At 34.0% G+C, this 19033-nt stretch overlaps 3 protein-coding genes across 5 annotated transcripts; 2 read left to right on the top strand and 1 right to left on the bottom strand.

Annotated features, from left to right (window-relative positions):
• The first annotated feature begins 63 nt into the window (after positions 1-63).
• On the top strand, positions 64-2299 carry LOC136969825 (oligosaccharyltransferase complex subunit ostc-A). The gene is made up of 4 exons (XM_067264099.1): positions 64-273; positions 1752-1825; positions 1897-2114; positions 2190-2299. The coding sequence occupies exons 1-4, from the start codon at positions 135-137 to the stop codon at positions 2203-2205; spliced, it is 447 nt and encodes a 148-aa protein (XP_067120200.1). The 5' UTR covers positions 64-134; the 3' UTR covers positions 2206-2299.
• Positions 2300-6007: 3708 nt separating this feature from the next.
• lsn (vacuolar-sorting protein SNF8) lies at positions 6008-7039 on the bottom strand. The gene has a single exon (XM_067264050.1). It carries the CDS (start codon positions 6905-6907, stop codon positions 6176-6178), a length of 732 nt encoding a protein of 243 aa, XP_067120151.1. The 5' UTR covers positions 6908-7039; the 3' UTR covers positions 6008-6175.
• Positions 7040-9019: 1980 nt separating this feature from the next.
• On the top strand, positions 9020-18587 carry LOC136969795 (protein O-glucosyltransferase 2-like). 3 transcript variants are annotated; one of them, XM_067264053.1, is made up of 10 exons: positions 9020-9083; positions 10061-10325; positions 13113-13312; positions 13380-13588; positions 14638-14715; positions 16044-16210; positions 16282-16519; positions 17301-17600; positions 17671-17778; positions 18360-18587. In XM_067264053.1, exons 2-10 carry the CDS (start codon positions 10141-10143, stop codon positions 18390-18392), a joined length of 1518 nt encoding a protein of 505 aa, XP_067120154.1. In that variant the 5' UTR covers positions 9020-9083; positions 10061-10140; the 3' UTR covers positions 18393-18587. The 3 variants fall into 3 exon arrangements, with proteins under 3 accessions (XP_067120154.1, XP_067120156.1, XP_067120155.1); XM_067264055.1 differs by lacking the exon at positions 9020-9083 and adding an exon at positions 9703-9890; XM_067264054.1 differs by lacking the exon at positions 9020-9083 and having other exon boundaries at positions 9703-10325.
• Positions 18588-19033: the final 446 nt, after the last annotated feature.

The raw sequence follows: 19033 nt of genomic DNA, 5'->3' as shown, positions 1-19033 counted from the left end.
CCTTTAAAAATTAATGTTTTATACCTCATACTCTCGTAACGACTTGTATAAGTTTACGTCAGCGCCATCTTATACATGTGGCAACGTCATATGTATACATGAGGCGATAACGCGGAGTTTTACGTGGACGAAACATGGAAGTTTTATATCGTTTACCATTTAATGTGCTTCAAATACCAAATTTGAAGCTTAAGAAGCCATCGTGGTTTCATAAACCATCGGCGATGGTTATGTTTTCCTTAGTTTTGGCTTCGTACTTCTTAGTTTGCGGCGGTAAGTCACTCAAATCCCGCGAAAAAGTGGTGTCTTTTTTTGAAAAAAAAAACCCTAAATCCCTGCTTTAAACTGTTTTATATTCAATCTAGACGCTGTCAAGCCGCTAATTTTTCAATTTTCCCTTTGTTTACTTGTAAAATTTTGCTAATTCATACTAGAAGTTACTTTTAGGTATATTGTCCTGTGTATACGTTTACATAAACTGACTAAAACTAACCTCTACCAAATGCATATATCGAAGCACATTTAAGGCGGATCTTTCTGTTAAATTTAATGTTTAATTCGTAAATTTGATGCAGAATTTCATGAAATATTGCACGAAAACACGATTTTAAGCTATAAATGTAGCCAAAAAGTCGCTTGCCAAATGGGGAAAGAGGACATAATGTAAATTACAGATGAAAGACACTATAAATGACAGTCAGCTTTAGAGTACTGTGAGTGTGGGGTGACGTACACCACAATACTGATCAATGCTCATGTATGAAGTGTTGTCCGTGCACTCGAATACAGTGTTGTACTCTACATGATGCAGGACTTCGCGTCACTGCTGCAAGAGTTGCGAATGTTACCTTTCCTGTTATAGTTGTTCAGGGAGGTGGGCAGTGTCTGGAAGACATGTTTCATGTAGCACTACATGAAGGAAACCATATGCGTTAGGTCAGATGAATGTGAAGATTTTGACAATTGTAACCAATCCAACATCCTGTAAACATTGCATTGTCTTTCCCGATGGTAGACAGCGTTTGCTGTCATACCATTCGGTTGGAACAAAAGTTCTTGTTGTTAACTAAGAGGAAGATCATCCAGGACATTGAATGTTTTCTTAAATTTTGCTAGGATATTGCCAATGGCTGATGTCAAGGCTCTAGAAGGATTGTAGCAATGATGAAATTCCTGTGCAGCTTCTTGTGTTGTTCTGTTATTGTCCCTACACAACAGGTCAGCATGATTTCTTTCAGTTGTTGTTGCACATGAAACAATAAGAAGTGATTACCCCCATTTGGCAAGTAACTTTCTGGCCACACTGCATAAACAGATGCTGACTTCCATAAAGCTAAGCGTCAGCATAATAATGAATAGACTCGAGTCCAGATTGAATCCTTGAGTTTTCATAGGACTTAGATACATTGAGGCCCCCCTCTCTTGCCACTTAGCCATTTCCATTATAAGTTTGGTTGAATCTGTGATGAACCTGAAGAGAGATCCTCTAAGTGTCAGCAGTGGAGAGAGAAAAATGAGAATGAATGAATGTTGAAATTGTTCATTAGTGCTTGAGTGTGCAGACTCTTGTTTACTCATGTCTGCATGGACATAACCAAAAAAAAACTTTCATATATACAAAAGTTAACTAGAAAGATCTTGATAGAGTATGCCGATGATACCTAATAAAGGCATTGTTGTTATAGACTACTTAATCTTAAGACCCTACAGATGCGAATCAAAGCATGAGCATTTATAACATACATTTTCAGGTATCATATACGATGTAATCGTCGAACCGCCAAGTCTCGGATCGACAGTCGACGAGCACGGTCACTCTAAACCGGTAAGTAGTAATTACATTAATAAACTTTATTTTTAAGGAAGGACTTAACAAAGTATCTGACTCTACCTCAGGTTGCTTTCATGCCATACAGAGTTAATGGCCAGTATATAATGGAAGGCTTGGCCTCGAGTTTCCTTTTTACATTGGGAGGATTAGGTTTTGTCGTTCTAGACCAGACTCATAATCCCAACACGCCACGCCTTAACAGGATCCTGTTGATATGCGTGGGGTTTGTTTGCATCCTCATTTCGTTCTTCACATGTTGGATTTTCATGAGAATGAAATTACCGTAAGTACGAGTAAAATGTAAGAATCGACTTTTAGCACTTGTACGCTTGTAATTGTGTATCTATTTCCATTTCAGTGGTTATCTTCAGTAAGAAGGAGGCAAGTTTTCGTAAAGTGTCTGAATGTATTCGGCTCAAATTTACAATTTTTAACTTAAAAAGATTAAATTCTTTTTTTAAGAATGAACACATCGGTTAAATGTTTTCTTCTTGTTACGTTTACATTAGAATCTAGCTGAGAATTAAAAAATTTTCTTCAGAAACACTTAAAATTCAAACAAAACAACAACTTGGATGCTTGCTACTCTGACAAGGGAAACCTTCCAACCTAAATACAAAGTAAATGATTTGAGAACTGTGGATGTGTATTTGCTTGCAAGAAAAATGGTTTTTTTTTGTGTCTGGCATCTACAAGCACCAAAAAAATGGGTCTCAAAATTTGTGCGCATGCATAAACCAAGCATAAGCAAAGTGGTATTAAGAGGATACATCTCTCTACTCCTGGTAATTGTGTTCTGAACCATGAATGCTACACAGATAAAAAGAAATCATGAGCATTACCACTTCACCACACTGGCAGCTGGGAGTATGGCGTGAGCTATTTATGTATGAGTGAATGCATTATTTTTGAGGTTTTTTCTTTACAATCCAAGGGACCAGACACAAAAATGAATTCCATTTTCATTTTTCTCAGAAGCAAATATATCCAATAGCTCTTGAAATATTATTTTTTGTCTTGATTGACTATTGAGGAAGCTTTCATGGGCGATAACTATATTGGTCTCATTCCCTTTTAGGTAACTGACCCCGTTGCGGATTGGGCCCGCCAATAATGGGCAAATACAAGATCGGATGCGGTCTATAATGTATTACATTCTGTGTGAGTCATAGTTCTAGAATATTGTAATTGTAATGTATTATTACAATTACAATATTCATTATCATTATTATCCTTATTAGTACACTGTCTTTTGTATGGATAATGCACCAATTGCCCATATAACATTTTAATGCTTCTAAGGAGCTATCTCAGAAAGGTCTGCAGTAGCCATTGAAGAGGAAAACATTACACAGGACTACCATCTCCAGGGCTTGCCCACAGGCTCAAAAGCAGACCCCCCTCTGGAATATCTTGTACAATGGGCTGCTGAGGCTGTCGTTGGGCCATATCTCTATTGGCAACTCATACATGCAGGGTTGTGCTATCGTATGGTCCTCCTCCTCTCAAGCCCCTGCAGAACCTAACAAACAATTTCTGGAAAGTCTGGCAGATAAACAGGATGCAGAAGCAAATGGTGCTAAATTGGCATTTATAGTCTTATTTTGTTAATGCAGACAGGTAGTAAAGATAGTGTTAATAATATAACCATGGAAGGCAGCCATATTGCTTCATCAGAGCCCACCATATCCACAACCCAAGTGCAATGTGTATCAGTCACTGCACCAATGAACTTAGTAGTGAATGTCAGAACACATTTTAGTACATCATTCACTGCTATGCTGTTTAATGCATACTAGAATGTACCCATTATATCATGTTTTTCCAGCATGGGAGACCATTTGGTTTTCTTTCAGATGAGACAAGAAAGTTGAGGCAGTTACAACCACAGCATCGTCTGATAATGCCGTCAACTAAGAATGTATAGAATCAGATGTTCCTATTCCTTTGCTTTCTAAATGCCAAGACTGAAGATTCTTCATGCAAAACTACACTTATTGTGCCGTCTCAAACCTCTCTTCCTCAATTTTTCTTACTCTCTATCTCTACCCAGCATCTCGTAACACATTCAAACTGATTTCTCGGAAAGTGAATCTTCCATAAACATATTAATTATATTATTGCTGCTATGAATATTTTTATTATAAAAACATCTATTATACAAAAATATAGTGCTTGTATAGACAAAATTTAGTATTTTCTTCAGTAAGAAAGTTACAATTAAATTATCTACTGACAACGAATTACACAGAAGTGTATAGTGCGCTTGGTAAATATAGCAAATACGAAGAATTAAATAATAAATTTTCATGCTATTTTCTCAGAAATTGTGTTACAATTTTGGATTTTCAGCTTAAGATCTAAAATATGCTATGTACAAGATGATACAGTTAAAACAAATCAAATCAACTTAACATTAATCTATTAATCAGAAATTACGCAGCTAAATACAGTTTATAAAACATTACTTTCTTCTACAATTGGAATATTATAACAACTGAAATAATATTCTGATTATTAGTGCAAGGTTACTAAGGAATTATCTCAGGCAAGACTTGAGAAAGATCCGACATCGCTGCTCTTACAGTCCGAAATAATTTCGATTACTCTTCTGATTACAAACAGAATCGTAAAAATGTCGTCATTGATGCCAAGCAGTTTCTGCCCCTTTTTATTTCAACTAAAGTCAATCCTGGAGTTACAAAGACCAAACTTATTGACAACTCATACTTATGAGCAGCTATAACGTCAATAATTTAAAATGTTTGTAATGACAAACGTGTGCACTATTTTATAACACTCAAACATTCCATGATTACAATTTAGTGACGTTTGGTTTGTCTCGAGTCACCATGCCATTAATGGTATAAATGCAACTCTGAACAATGCAGTTGGGACCTTATCAGAACTGCAGACCGTGCCCGTCGGAGTAAAAAAGTCGAAGGAACCGATCATCTACATGCGACCCTTCGCAAGAAATAGCTCCCGTGAAATCACATAAACATTTGATAGGATCAATGAAGCATGCCGGAAGTAGTTGGCACAATAGCACGTCACGTGTTTTACGAGCTTTTTGCTCACTCTAGTGTCAAGTTGGCAGTTAATTGAAAGCTTTATCCCATCGACAAGCACAGAGAGAGATGCGAGTTTGAGTCCCAGAGTGGGTTCATATAGTTAATTAATTTACGCCATTAGGCCTATATGGTTTATAATTTTAGTAGTCTTGAATAAATTTATCAATGCGATTAAAAGGTTTTTATAGTTACCAGTGCTTTTTAACCTTTGCTTCTTTGGGTGGTTTCAAAGGAACAGCTAGTGTATTCCTTGATTATTAGATTAAGTGTAAGGAATGATAGACGTTTTACTGTGCTCATCCTTGATGGGAAATAACAGGTGAAAGTTGTCCTCATTTAGTTTTGGGTTTTAGGCCTTGAGATTCTGTTTTACATTGGAGTTCTTGGCTTCTAGTGACGCCATCATATTTTTGCCACTTTTTTGTTAGTAATTCTTTCAGATTTATAAAAATTACAAGAATATTATGCGATAGAGCATTAAATTTTCTATCCAGAAATATATTATTTCACTAGTAAAGAGGAAAACAATTGATTTTTAGCTTTGTTTTATTCTGGATTTTTTAAATTTTATCCCGGTTTTGAAGATCTTCAAAATTCTAGGTCAATTTCAGAGAGGCTACCTGTTGCAAAGGGTCACATGTAGATTGTCGGTTCTTTTGACTTTTCTACTTCTACAGGCATAGTCTACAGCTCTGATAAGATCCCAACCACCTCATTCATAGCTGCATTTGTTTCCGGTTAATACTATATTGTGTTTAACTTGGTTCCACTTTTAAATACACTAAAATAACTATACACATGTGTGTCTCTCTCAACTTATGTAAACAACTCGACTTAAAGACGGGACAGTAACTCAGACTTCCTGTACTCGCCATTATGCACACAAGTAAAAAAAGCAGAAGCATTAACTAAATTAGAATTTAAAATAGTAAATACTAAATTAATAACATGTTTTTAATATTTTAGAAAAGCAGTATTACTTATTATAAACAAAGAACCATATTCGACGATGTTACAGTTGTATGTATTGCACGTAACTTCCACGTTCATAAAAGCAGCCTAATACAATCAATCTTTCCCGATATAAATTCACAAGGACTAATTTACTAATCCAATTTTTAATTAAATTTCTCCAACATATTCAGTTATGTTGGGCCTTAATCCTCCTAAACAATGCATTATTTAAGATAGAATGCAAAATCAAATCTTACAATCCATACAGAATTATATGCCAAGATATTTGAGAAAAATTTACAGGCCGGTATCAAATTTAAGCATCCAAATTCTTTACCAATCCGGGAAACCAGTACAATTTCTCGCTTCCGCCTTTATCGTCGACCCACGCCAGTCCTTCTTTTACGAGATCCTCCAGCGCGGTCCGAACGCGATGCTCCGACCACTTCAGCTCTTTGGCCAGGGCCGAAGCCGAGACGTAACCCAGACCTTCCGCCTGCTGGATCACAGCCGTGTGGTCCACGTTCAACTCCGCCGGGATGGACTGAATGATCAGTCTGCCGCCGGTATGTATAAAGGTGAAGCCTTCGCCCAGCACCTTCAGCTTCTCGACGGCTCGCTGGATGTCGTCGGGGCCGACGTCGTCCTGCTTTCTGCCGCGGGAAGCGACGACCCGCGTGGTCAGCTCGTCCAGCGGAACGATGCCGCCGTTCCTGTAACGAGTGGCCAGGCACACCTCTATAATCTGCACTCCCAGTTGATAGTAGAAGTCCCCAACTCCCAACATGTCGGCCCAGAAGCCTTTACTGGATGCCAGTGGATCCACACCCACGCTGGCGCACATGTCTTGAAACTGGCGACGAAAATGTGGATCTTTTCGGATGTCAGACTTGTATTTATCTGCGAACTGCTGGAGATTTTCACGAAATGCCTCCATTTGCTTGCTCATCTGCTCCAGTTGCTCGGCTGCTAACTCGTATCCCTTGTCTCTGAATCGAGTCTGGGTTAATTGCTGCTTTTGTATGGCACCTACGCCACGTCTCTTCATCTTTAACGATTAGACTCTACACAATTAATACACTATTAAGTTTACAAACCGTGTCCGTTCGTCGCTCACGCCTATTTTCATCAGAACGTCGCCATTACTGCCGTGTTACGTCAACGCATTCGTCCATCTGGCGTGTTACGTCAACGCGCCAGAAATCCGCCAAACGTGAAAACGTCATATTTGGTAAAATTAATGATTTAAAACTATAATTTTTGCTGGAGTTAAAATTATAATTTCAAACAAGTTACTTAACGATAAAAATGATCTCTTTTTAAATTAATTTCTTAAAAGAAATTCCTTCGCATCCATAACGACACGAACGTTGCCATGGTAACACGAATTGTCATAACAAAAAATAACTGATCGTTCAGAAATTAATCTCGAATTTTATAAATTATTTCTAAACTCTTCATTTAAGTAATTATTTATAATCGATTTTCTCATAAATTTTTATACAAAATTCGTTTTTTCCTCCTCCTACGCTAAAGCAATCGTTACCATGGCAATAACACGTTCATTTTCCATTAAAAAAATAATAATAATTTTTTTTCGAATCAGTTCTATTTTTATATTTTACTTCGCTAATTCAAATTAAATAAAATTAATATTTTGCGTTAATCGAAATTAATTTCATTAACATAAACTTTTTTTTTAAACACGCATCGACCTCTAACCCGAGATAGATTTTATCTAACATCCGCCAAAAAGTGTTAAAATCGAATTCTTATAAATATGAGCATTTTGTGACGTACTATTAAATCTTGAATATTTTAAATATTTTTCATTAGTTAAACTTTAAACTTAATTATTTTATTTTTATAGAAAGTTAAAAAAAAAATCGTACCCATAATCCATAGCGCACGTCTTCCTTGTCGTCTGTTTTTAAAATTCCCTTCGCATTTCATTCTAGTCTTAACTTTATGGCGGTAATTTTCGTGGAAATTTGATGTTTCAGCTTACATGAGAGCTACAAAACGCCAAAAAATGTGAAATATATTTAAATATAACGTGTTTTTTTCTATGTAAGTTGAGTTTTAATGTTTATTTTTTTTTAATCAAATTAACTTTTTCGTATCGAATGACGTAGGCGATAAGTCACGTGGTAAATTGTGCATGAATGTTTTATTTTTAAAAAATAATGATTTAATTACAAATTTACCGTAAAATAAACACGCAATAACTTTTTAAACACGTAACATGTAAATAATAAATTAACAATAATTTGAAAATCCGTTTTTTTAAATATTTTTTTTAACCAGAGATGGCGCCATGTGCTGACATGTTCATGTGCTTTATCCTCACTTCTCTGCCATGTTTGTTAGCAAGCTCAACATGGAGCCTGCTAACAGATGTGGCGTCGCGCCTTATACATTACGTTAAGGCTTGCTGTTGCATGCCTTGACCGACACTCTGCATGTAGTCGTGTGCTTTGGTGCTCGCTATTACTTGCACCTTGGCATTTGCATGGGCATGACCCCCACGTACCCTTAAAACTATATAACATTGAGCATTCCGCAAACACTCGAGCGGACTACTCAAAGCTGGCGTAGTTACGTGGGCTAAATAGTTAAATGCACGTCTTCTTTGCACGACGCGACTCCACAAAGGGTCATATATAGAGGTGTGGTAAATTCGACGAAGAGGTCGTGTCGAACCCTTACTCTCAACGGTCTTGGTTGGGCTTACGGGAGACATTACCCCTTGGCAGATCATCTGTGTGTAGTGTTGCCGTATATGAATAAACCAAACTGTCGAGTCTGAGTTAGGAACCTCTGGAGATTTTTGTGAGTGGTGTGTTTTTGATACGCCAAACTTTCTTCTTTGACGTGCGGCCACTCCTGTTGTGAGCTGGCCGAATGCGCAATGGGTGTCGAAAAGGCCCTTGCATTGCCACAGAGTGAAAGAATTAAAAGAAATACTCAAAATTCTGATTTATTATATTCTTGCAGTCTTTTTATTCTGTGAAACTGGAAAATTTTACATTGTTTTATTTAAAATTGAAGTGTAAACATGTAATAAGGAGTTTTAAAATTTTTTTATATTGTTAATTTCAAAAAGAATGTTTCTGTGTTTGTGAATTTCAGTTAAATTTGTTAATTCCAATTTCTTTTTTTTTTTTACAGTAATCAAATCAGTATAACTTGAATATCTTTTAATTATTGAATGGTGACGTTAGGTAAGTTTTTATGTATTTATTATTTGTGTCCAACTATATTAGATCATGTATAGATGATTACACAGCAAGATTTATGTAAATTATAAGTAAAATACTTAATTTATTGACTTAAACTTTGCTCTTTAAATAATTTACTGTACTTTAATCGGTGAAACTGTATACACTTCCCTCTAGACTTCTTGAATTTCACATAACAAAAGATTAAGTCAATAACTGAATGTATTAAACTCGGAACACTAGATTTAAATCGCATACATCCAGAAAGAGTTTTGGTTATATTTGATGTAATTTTAAGTATCTAATATTGAATTTTGAATACGTATGTACAGGGTTTCCAAAATGAATGCCATCATTTTAAATTACTATAATTATATTGTTATCTGAGAAGCATGATGTACAGTACACCAGTCGTTAGTGCAATTGTCCGAACTTCGTCTTTCATTTGCTTCCGAGGGCCTCGTTGTGTACTACCTCTGGGAAGTACCGTAAACAAAAATGGTGAATCTGCCTTGCAGTTCACAAAATCAGAATCATGCATCATTGTGCAACAGGAGTAATCTATAGAATACAACCATGGAGCTGTGAGAGCCTTAGAATTGTGGCAGCCGTGGGAGAAGTGACAACAGATGTACTATAGCAAGTGGAGAAAGAATTAGAATATCAGTTGGGTGTTTGCAGTGCAATGCGAGGTGCACAAGTTGAAAAGGCGTAATGAGCAAATGAGAAACTTGGACAATTTTCCAATGTTTTAATGTACATTATGACATTCTCAGATTATAATTGACATAATTACAATGATTTAAAATGGTACCATTTTTTTTGGAAGACTGTAAAGTATGTATATAAGCAATCTATAGACTTCACGCTGTTCAAATGCTTTTTTAAACTATTTAAACTTGTAGATGATTATAAACTTATATAAAATAAATTATTTAATTATTAATATAATTGCTTACATTTCTTATTAAATTTTCCAGGTATATGAAGTAAAGAACAGTGCTTAAGTTTGTAAATACTTGCATTTAAGTTCCTTAGAAGTATTAAATGTGTTAGAAAAATGTTTTTCTCTATGTATTTTGTACAGTCTGCAATAATAATAGCTTTATCTCTGAATGGGTATCAATCAAAAGCAGAGGAATTATCTCTTGAAAACAGTATTGTTTATGGACCAGGTTTGAAGGCAGACTTTGTGGTTCCTGTCAGGTATTTTTTCATTCAGCTTGTCGACAAAAATGGTAAGAAGTAAGTATGACAGCTGTTTTCATCTATATTTATCTGTTAAGATAAAGTATATTAAATATTAAATATAATAGAGAACTTACAATTTAATATACAGCTTTACAAAATTTCTCCACATTACAATTTTTTAACTATAACCAATTTAAAAAAGAATTTTTTAAAAAATTTATCATATATTAGCGAGGTTGAGGCCGAGGTTTTCAATGCAAAAACGTGTACGTCGGACATTCGGCGCCACTTTCCTGTAAGCCTACAAGTTTTGCAATGGCCTTTGGAATGTCGAGCATGATTCCACTGACTTTCCAAATGCCATTTCTAGGCTTACAGGAGTGGCGCCGAACGGCTGATGTACACGTTTTCACGTTGAAAACTCTGGCCTCAACCTTGCTATTGTGTTATAATGTTACTCCATGTTTTGTTTAATTATCAATTATCAGGGTCTTTCAAAAAGAATGCTACCATTTTAAATTATTCTAAATTGTTAATTATTATCTGTGAGCATTGTAATCTATATTCAAACATTGGAAGACTATCAAAGTATGCAAGAAAACATTTGTTTTTACATGAAATTACTGTCGTGGGCTGAATTTTTGGTGTTCTTGACATTGATTTTGCATAAGCTTATCCAGTTTCTCATACTTATATTCAAGTTTCACATTTGCCCATTACAATTTTCTACAGCTTCTGCAGATTAATCACATTGCACAATGAAGAGTGATTCCGACTGCAAACTGCAGAACACAGAATGCCTTCTCTGCGTGAAGTGCCATTTTTGTTTACAGTGCTTACTAGAGATAATAGATAATAAGATGTTTGCAGACAGGATATGAAACTTGGACATTTACTGTATCGATTGGTGTATATCGCGTACTTCTCGGATAATAATTAACACACAGTGGAACCTCTATATTCGTCGTTAATCCATTCCTAAGGATCTAACGAATATAGAATCAATTTTTCTCATGATAAATAACTGATATTCAATTAATCCATTCCCATCCTAAAAACAGATACAAGAATAAAAAACTGTTTTGTTTGTTAACTAAGCTAACACGACTAGCTGATTGGCACGGGCGTGCGATTGTAGTGCCACTGCTAGTGTTGGAAATGACGACGAATACAGAAAAAACTGATGAATATGGAGGAAAAGAAAGGTCATCAAAATACGACGAATATCGAATATTACAAATATAGAGGTTTCACTGTAATTACAATAATTTAAAATGGTAACATTCATTGTGGAAGAGCCTATATTTAATAATTTGCTAAAATTATCATCACAATGTTATTTAATTTATTTTAATGGTTATTTCATGCTAATTTTATACAATTACATAAGTCTAGAAAGACTGATTCTAAACTATTTGTATAGCATAACTGATAATGCAACGTTAAACATACACTAAGCGAACATTATAAGTTCAAATTTTGCTCAAAACCATTATTTTTGTAGACTTTGCTTGTTACTTTAATAAAATATAAATCTAGCACTTCGCATAGTCCTTAAAAATATTCAAAAAGTATCCGAACAATAGAAAAATTTTTTTCTGCTTACCGTTACCACTATTCTAATGGTTATTTATTTGATTGGCTAATTTTACGACGAGATAATTTAGTTAAATTTAAAAGTCTATTGTCAAACAAGCATCGCGAGTTAAAATTCCACTCTGAGCCAATTATTTTTTCTCGTAGACTCGTCTAAATTTGACTAAATTTTTGCAAAATCCAGGAAAAACAATGACTAGGAGCAGAATTTGAGCTTGCAATGCTTTTATATGAGATTAACATTATCCATATACTTCAGATTATTTAATACTAAATTCTAATCATTTAAGTTTAGAAAATTTATCTTTTGGAAAGCTTCAAACAAAGTTTTATCATCAAAAAGTAGAGTCTATAGTCTGTCACTTGCCACTCTGACATTCCACAGGACAGCATTTTTAGTTTCACGTCTTCACTTTCTGGTCAGCTGTGCGCTCGGGTGAGGGGTAGTAAGGAAGTTTTTGTGTTACCTCTTGTCAATGTAAGCAACAGAGAGAGACTGAAGTATGCATATACTGTCAGTTGCTAGTTGTTTATTGCAAGTGCAGTCGACAAAACAGTCATAATCGTGATTAATACAATAAACTAACCCGCATTTTTTACCGTACAGTACGTGCATACGTACAAAATCCAGTAATCCGACACCACCGATTCAATATATGTCGGATTACAGACACACTATGGTATTTATAAATTTAAATAGATCATTATCATATTAATCAGATTACTTTAAAATGTTAAGCTTAATTTTAGCTACTAAGCACAACACCTATCTTTAGCCAAATTCTGCAATTCTGGTATAAAAATCTTACTTTTTGATATAACAATTGTCAGGTTTTTAACATGTGTATTATTCTATTTAAAATTTTACATTATTCATTATCACATTATAATTGATTTTAGTGTGCTTTGCAGTCTGCAAGTAATTTGGAACGATACCAGATGCCAGATTTTGGCAAATGACACAGTAAACAATGCATTAATCAGTCCGAACAACCTATTCTTTAAAGCGTGACACCTATTTATTTGACGGTGTTTCTGATATATTTACACTTCATTATCTCCTGTAACAATGAATGAATATATAGAAGACATTATTCTCCAGTTTATATCAGAATTTATAGTTTTATTTTCTTATTTTTGAATATGAAATATTGATTATAAGACTCATTAAGAAAATGTAATGGTGAATAAATATTTGTAACTGCAAATTTTAATTAAATTTTGATATAATTGTTTAATTTTTAGTTTCACGTCTTCGCCTTCCGGTCAGCTATCCGCTCAGGTGAGGGGTAGTAAGGAAGCATGTCCGATTTGGATGCAGCTGTTAAATGTTAGAGATGGTAGCTTCATCGTCCGTTACAGACTGTACCGGACTTGCAGCGGTCTTCATATCGAAATGAAGTATAATGAAAAGCACATTGCCGATTCTCCATACGTTGTAGAAGGTGCGTCGCTACTTTTAATATCTGTACTCGAAACAGTCATTCCTGTTACAAATATCGTATTATTCAGGTGACGTGTATCACGAACACTGTTATTGTCCGAAGTCCTTCTCAGATTGGTCGGCATCTCTAGAATGTCCGGAATCTCATCCCCAGATTAAAGACGATTTACGGCCCTTTAAGGAGATTGACATGAATGTTGTTCTTAAACAAGCTCTGAAGAGATTCAATAATCCTGGAGCATACAGTATATGCCATTATTCAGTTGTCAGTAATGAGGTAAGTTAAATTTAAACTGTATTATAACTTTAATGTTATATTTGACTACATTACTCTCCATTAAAAGTAGAAATTTAGTGTAAATGTCATACTAATACAGGCAGTTTGGCTTGACGGTAACTTGTTCCTGATTTACAAACGGGACATGTCAAGTACGTTTGATAGAGAGGGAGTGATCTGACTGGGTTTTACATAGGAGTGACAAGACAGAGTTTAACAAAGAGGATATACGAGCATCAGTAAGATTTGTATAAAGGTGCAGGAGTCGTGGGGCTCGTCATGGAGGTCTTCAATAGGGGTGTCAACGTGCAGTTCTATAAAGCTAAGCTAATTCTAAATATTTGGGAGAATGAGGACATTTTGATAGAAGAAAAACTGAAAATTTATGTTATTAATATCAGGGATATAGATAGCTTAACCCATACTTTGTGCTTGTAAATGGTTAATAAGAAAGCAAAATAGGTATAGAAATGGTTGATCCTTTGTATCTGTGGTTTATTAATTGTATGATTTATATATATATTTAGAAAATATGTAGAGAGCGTCACTTTAAAGCCCGATTATCTGCTGTTAAATATTAAAATTTATGGGATACATTCCATTTTGTTTTAGTGTTTGATACGGCAGCGTATAATGTACTTGCTCTTTTTTATCAACGAACTCTAAAGACGGATGTAAGATGTTTGAACGTGTTTTATCTGCAATTAGCATGATGTTTACTCTATTAAAAAGCAAAATTTTAGTGTTATGGTGTGTGAGTTTGATATATTTTTATTACATTTCCATTACATTTTCACCATTATAAATTTGTTTCAAAAATTGCTACGCGAGTTGATATTAGTGATATTAATTATGAGTCATGCACAAGTAACTATTGGACCTACCTGTATCTAATACGTTCCACAAAAATATCATTTTAAACAAACTCTTCACACAGTTTGTAGAAGTATTATAGACATTTTCATGACAAATATAGGCAGGTAATATGAAAATTATCCATAATTAATTAATTATAACTATTTGACTTATTGTATTAATATTTTTTTCAGATATACAGGAAGTGCTATGGACAGTATGTTGGCTTTAATATGTTTATGGATTCGATTTTATTATCATTAACACGAAAGGTATAATTTATGTAATTTTATTCAAATTTTTTTAAACAGTGCACACTTCAAACTTACTAGATCGCGTTTAATTAACCAATGTTTACTAACTTTAAAACGATATAAAGAAAATGCCTACTTAACATTCGGTTATTCAAGCCAAGTTTTACGATGTGAATATCTGTTAAGATGCAGACAGATTTGATTTAATTTTATTAAAAGTGTGACTTAAACTGATACTGGAGTGGAGAATTACCTTCGATAATGTAATTTAAAGTGAGAGACTGTGTGTTAGATAAAGCATTAGTATACCACTCAATGTATTGTTGTGAAATCTTAAGTAGTTACTAAGAAATTTTAGTAATTTATTAAGTAGTTTACAATGGAAACATGCAGATATTACATTAATATGTTTATACACTACTTAGATATTCTGAATAAACAGTATTTAATAAAGTAAATACCTCAAAAAAGACTTATCGTAAAGAAATATTGACACGTTGTCAACAACATACAGATACTGGTAATCCTTAGTTAATGTTTATTTTTATTTTATTTATGTAAAAACAAAGCACTGTGGCCATTGCCCTTTATCAAGTATGTGTTAAAACTACAGTAGAGTCCTGCTAATCCGAACATGTTTCAGTTGGTGGAGAGGAAATTCGGTCCCAATTAATTCAGACTAGCAGGACTCTACTGTAGAGTGTGTAAACACTAAAACAAAGATTAATAAAGTAAATATTGAGGAAGGATCTTGATATAGATTTTATCTTTATGTAATATTTTCTGTCTGACAGATACAACATGTACCACTGTAGAGGTTTATCACTTAATCCACAAATTTGAAGTTTTTTTCAAGCAGTTGAAGATCTATACCTGTGATGGTCAAACTGTGGCTCTTCCAGACCATTACTGAAGCTCACATGTATTATAGAATGATGATAATTGTAGTATTTTAACTGTATAAACAGGTAATAGATTGCCTGTCATAGAAGATAGACAATATATGACTTCTATTGTTACAAGAAAGGACTGATCGAAATGCATGTGATTCATCTAGTTCTTTAGTTACTGTTACTTTAAAGCACAGTAAAGCATCTACAGTAGAAAAGTTTTGCTTGTAATCACACTGACGACGAGTAATTTTGTATCTATTTATTTACATATATAATTATATAATACAAACCACATTAAATTGACTATAAGTTACATGAAAGCACATTAACTGAACATTATTCCTATATTTTTGTCATGTTGGCAATACAATAGACATGCTAAAATGACTTAAATGATGTAATAATTTTCAAAATATCTGAGGGTAAACGTACGGAAATTAATTTTATTTTCAGGTAATCTTGCCAGACGTAGAATTTATCATCAATTTAGGCGATTGGCCTCTAGAGGAGACGTCCAAAAATCCGCTTCCAATTCTCTCTTGGTGCGGTTCAAAGGGTTCCAAAGATATTGTGATGCCCACATACGATATAACTGAATCTACATTGGAAATGATGGGAAGGTAACATTTTCATTTTCTTCTTTAAGTAATTTTTAATATTTATTAATTTTTTTATAATGCTTATTTTATAGAGTTATGCTAGATATATTAGCAATTTATGGTAACTGCGAAGATCCGTGGGAAAATAAGACAGAAGTGGCATTTTGGAGAGGCCGCGATAGCCGGCAAGAACGACTGGATCTGATCACTCTCTCTCGCAAATATCCAAATTTAATCAATGCGTCTCTGACGAATTTCTTCTTCTTTCGTGACGTAGAAGAAAAATATGGTCCAAAAGTGAAACCCGTTTCATTTTTCCATTTTTTTAAGGTAAATGTTTTCGATTATATCAGCTTTTCAGAACCATAAGTGAGAGTTGAATAGAGTTGAATGCATGAAAGAATTAGTTTTCAGTGCCTGACCTCCCTAAGGTTGATGGCTGATATTTTCAAGACACATTACTTCTTCCTCTATATACCTCAACTATGAATATTTATTAAAGAATTCCAATGATCAGATTGCCTTTTGATACTTTCCAACCTCAATTTTGCTCATTTATCATCATATTTTGTATTGATAAGATTTAATAATTATAAATAATTCAGTGTACATACAACAGTGTATAATACACAGACACCAAACTCTCCACATAGCTGGAAATCACTACATCATCTGTTGATTGTAGCACCACGAATCTAGGCCACGTATACATAACATTACATTAATTTTGAGTAAATTAATATACTTTTAAATACAGTAATTGCACTATTGTAATTATACTTCACGAAACTTTAAATATGTAGTATTCGACGAACAAAACACAGAACTAAGTGACTTTCTGGATTATCCGAAAGATTGTTGGTCCCATTTACTGTATACAATAACGAAAGAAAGTTTGAACATGGAAAGAAATTCCAAAATTCTAGAACGACCATTACAAGTTTTACACGCTCAATTGAAAAATTTATTTAAATTTATGTGGCTCGTAATTATAGTTCCAGAGTTATAGTTTATTCTTGTATTCGGTTGGAACCGACGATGGTTAATTAAATTAGCTGATAGTCATTCGTTCTTGCATAAATTTTATGCCGAATATTATGTTTTGTTTCAGTATAAGTACCAGATTAATGTCGATGGAACGGTGGCTGCTTATCGTTTCCCATATCTTTTGGCCGGCGACAGTGTGGTGCTGAAACAGGATTCCGATTATTACGAACACTTTTACAATATGCTAACGCCCATGGTCCATTACATTCCATTTAAAAGGGACCTCTCGGATCTGGTGGAGAAACTAAACTGGGCGAAGGAACACGATGAAGAAGCCAGAACAATCGCACGAAACGCCAGACACTTTACTAGGGACAATCTCCTTCCTCACAATATTTTCTGCTATTATGCTCTTCTACTTAAGGTAAAGATAAAATTTACGTGTTACAATAATATATAATATTACTAAATAATTTTTTAACGTAACAATATAGGAATATTCTAAACTTCTAAAGAATAAAGTTGAAATACATTCGGATATGGAGCATGTTCCTCAGCCAAAAGACAAACCAACTTGTGGGTGTAAGGATAACAGAATCCCTGTAAGTATAGAGCATTTTACGACTTAAATTTTTGTTTAACACGTGGCTACTACTCGATCTTTTTTCTGCAAATTTGGCTCCTCTACCAATCAATAGATTGTTATAAAATTAATCTCAAATTATACATGCAAAATTATCAACATCTAGTGTTTTTATACCATAGGAAGGACAAATAATTAAGTCAAGTATCTATATTTTGCATTATATTCAGGCTATAGTTAGGTTAAAATTGAACAGGACGAGACTTGAATCCACAATTACTGACGTTACTTGTTATACCATCCAGACGTGTCTGTTCTTCACTACCAGACTTACAATTAAATTAGATCATATAACAGGTTCGTCGCCGCCACGCCGACTACGCCGGCATTTGCGATCCGCCCTGGCTCTCGGCCAAATTCGAGCCATATCCACAAAGTTTCAGGTTCACGTCCTGCTCCGGGGCAAGCATTCTGAAAATTATTAAACTAATTTCTAATTGTTAACCTCGTCCTCTTCTTGCTTTTCTTTATCTAAATTTAGTAATTATATTAAGGCTAATTATTAATTAATTAATCTAATTCTGCTTTACTCTCTTACAGGTCGGACAATCGAGGAGAAAAGAAGAGCTATAATCTAATTTTTTCTATGTAAATACTTATTTTTATATAAAAATATACACGATACATAAAAAGTTTGTAAGAATTTTTACGCGTTAAAGTATTTATTTGCTCTTTAGAAAGCTTGAAAATGATAAGCAATAATGAAAAAAATGTTTTTTATTTTTGGCTTTCAGATGAATTAAAACATATTTTAAATGCAGTGAAAAAGTGTTTGCTTTATTTAGAAAATATATTTAAGAGCATAAGTAAGTTATTTATTTATTAAAAAATAAGTTTTTTAATAATAATTACTTAATTTTACATTACATTTTCTATAACAAACTTGTAAAGATTAACGTTAAACGTTATTCAAAATCAGATTAAAATCCCGATAATTGACATATGAGGAAAGTTCGTCTCAAAATTGTCAGGATTTTAACTCGGTTTGAAGTATTTTATAATAAAATTTTTAAAAGGGAACGTCTTTTATATCATAAAACGTGGGTAGAGCCGGAAACGAACGACTCGACCTCTGTAATTTACATTACCATTCTTTGCGATGTATCGAAGGTGTCTAATCGCACTACTACTTCTCATAAACACGGATGCCAATCTATTTTACATAGGACTCCTTGTAGATTTACTATGAAAACAAGCTAGTAATGCTATTTAAA

This window comes from Centruroides vittatus, unplaced genomic scaffold (assembly GCF_030686945.1).
Source record: "Centruroides vittatus isolate TY-2023 unplaced genomic scaffold, ASM3068694v2 contig_181, whole genome shotgun sequence".
Classification (NCBI taxonomy): domain Eukaryota; kingdom Metazoa; phylum Arthropoda; class Arachnida; order Scorpiones; family Buthidae; genus Centruroides; species Centruroides vittatus.
Note: the sequence above shows the minus strand (reverse complement) of the source record. Positions and strands in the feature narration are given on the sequence as shown.

Excerpts from the sequence above, each read along its gene's own strand:
- LOC136969795 (XM_067264053.1), top strand. The coding sequence starts at position 10,141 with ATGTTTTTCTCTATGTATTTTGTACAGTCTGCAATAATAATAGCTTTA. Across the intron at positions 14,716-16,043 it reads TATTATCATTAACACGAAAG|GTAATCTTGCCAGACGTAGA; the intron begins GTATAATTTATG and ends TTTTATTTTCAG. Across the intron at positions 17,601-17,670 it reads ATTATGCTCTTCTACTTAAG|GAATATTCTAAACTTCTAAA; the intron begins GTAAAGATAAAA and ends GTAACAATATAG.
- LOC136969825 (XM_067264099.1), top strand. The coding sequence starts at position 135 with ATGGAAGTTTTATATCGTTTACCATTTAATGTGCTTCAAATACCAAAT. Across the intron at positions 274-1,751 it reads GTACTTCTTAGTTTGCGGCG|GTATCATATACGATGTAATC; the intron begins GTAAGTCACTCA and ends ATACATTTTCAG. Across the intron at positions 1,826-1,896 it reads AGCACGGTCACTCTAAACCG|GTTGCTTTCATGCCATACAG; the intron begins GTAAGTAGTAAT and ends ACTCTACCTCAG.
- lsn (XM_067264050.1), bottom strand. The coding sequence starts at position 6,907 with ATGAAGAGACGTGGCGTAGGTGCCATACAAAAGCAGCAATTAACCCAG.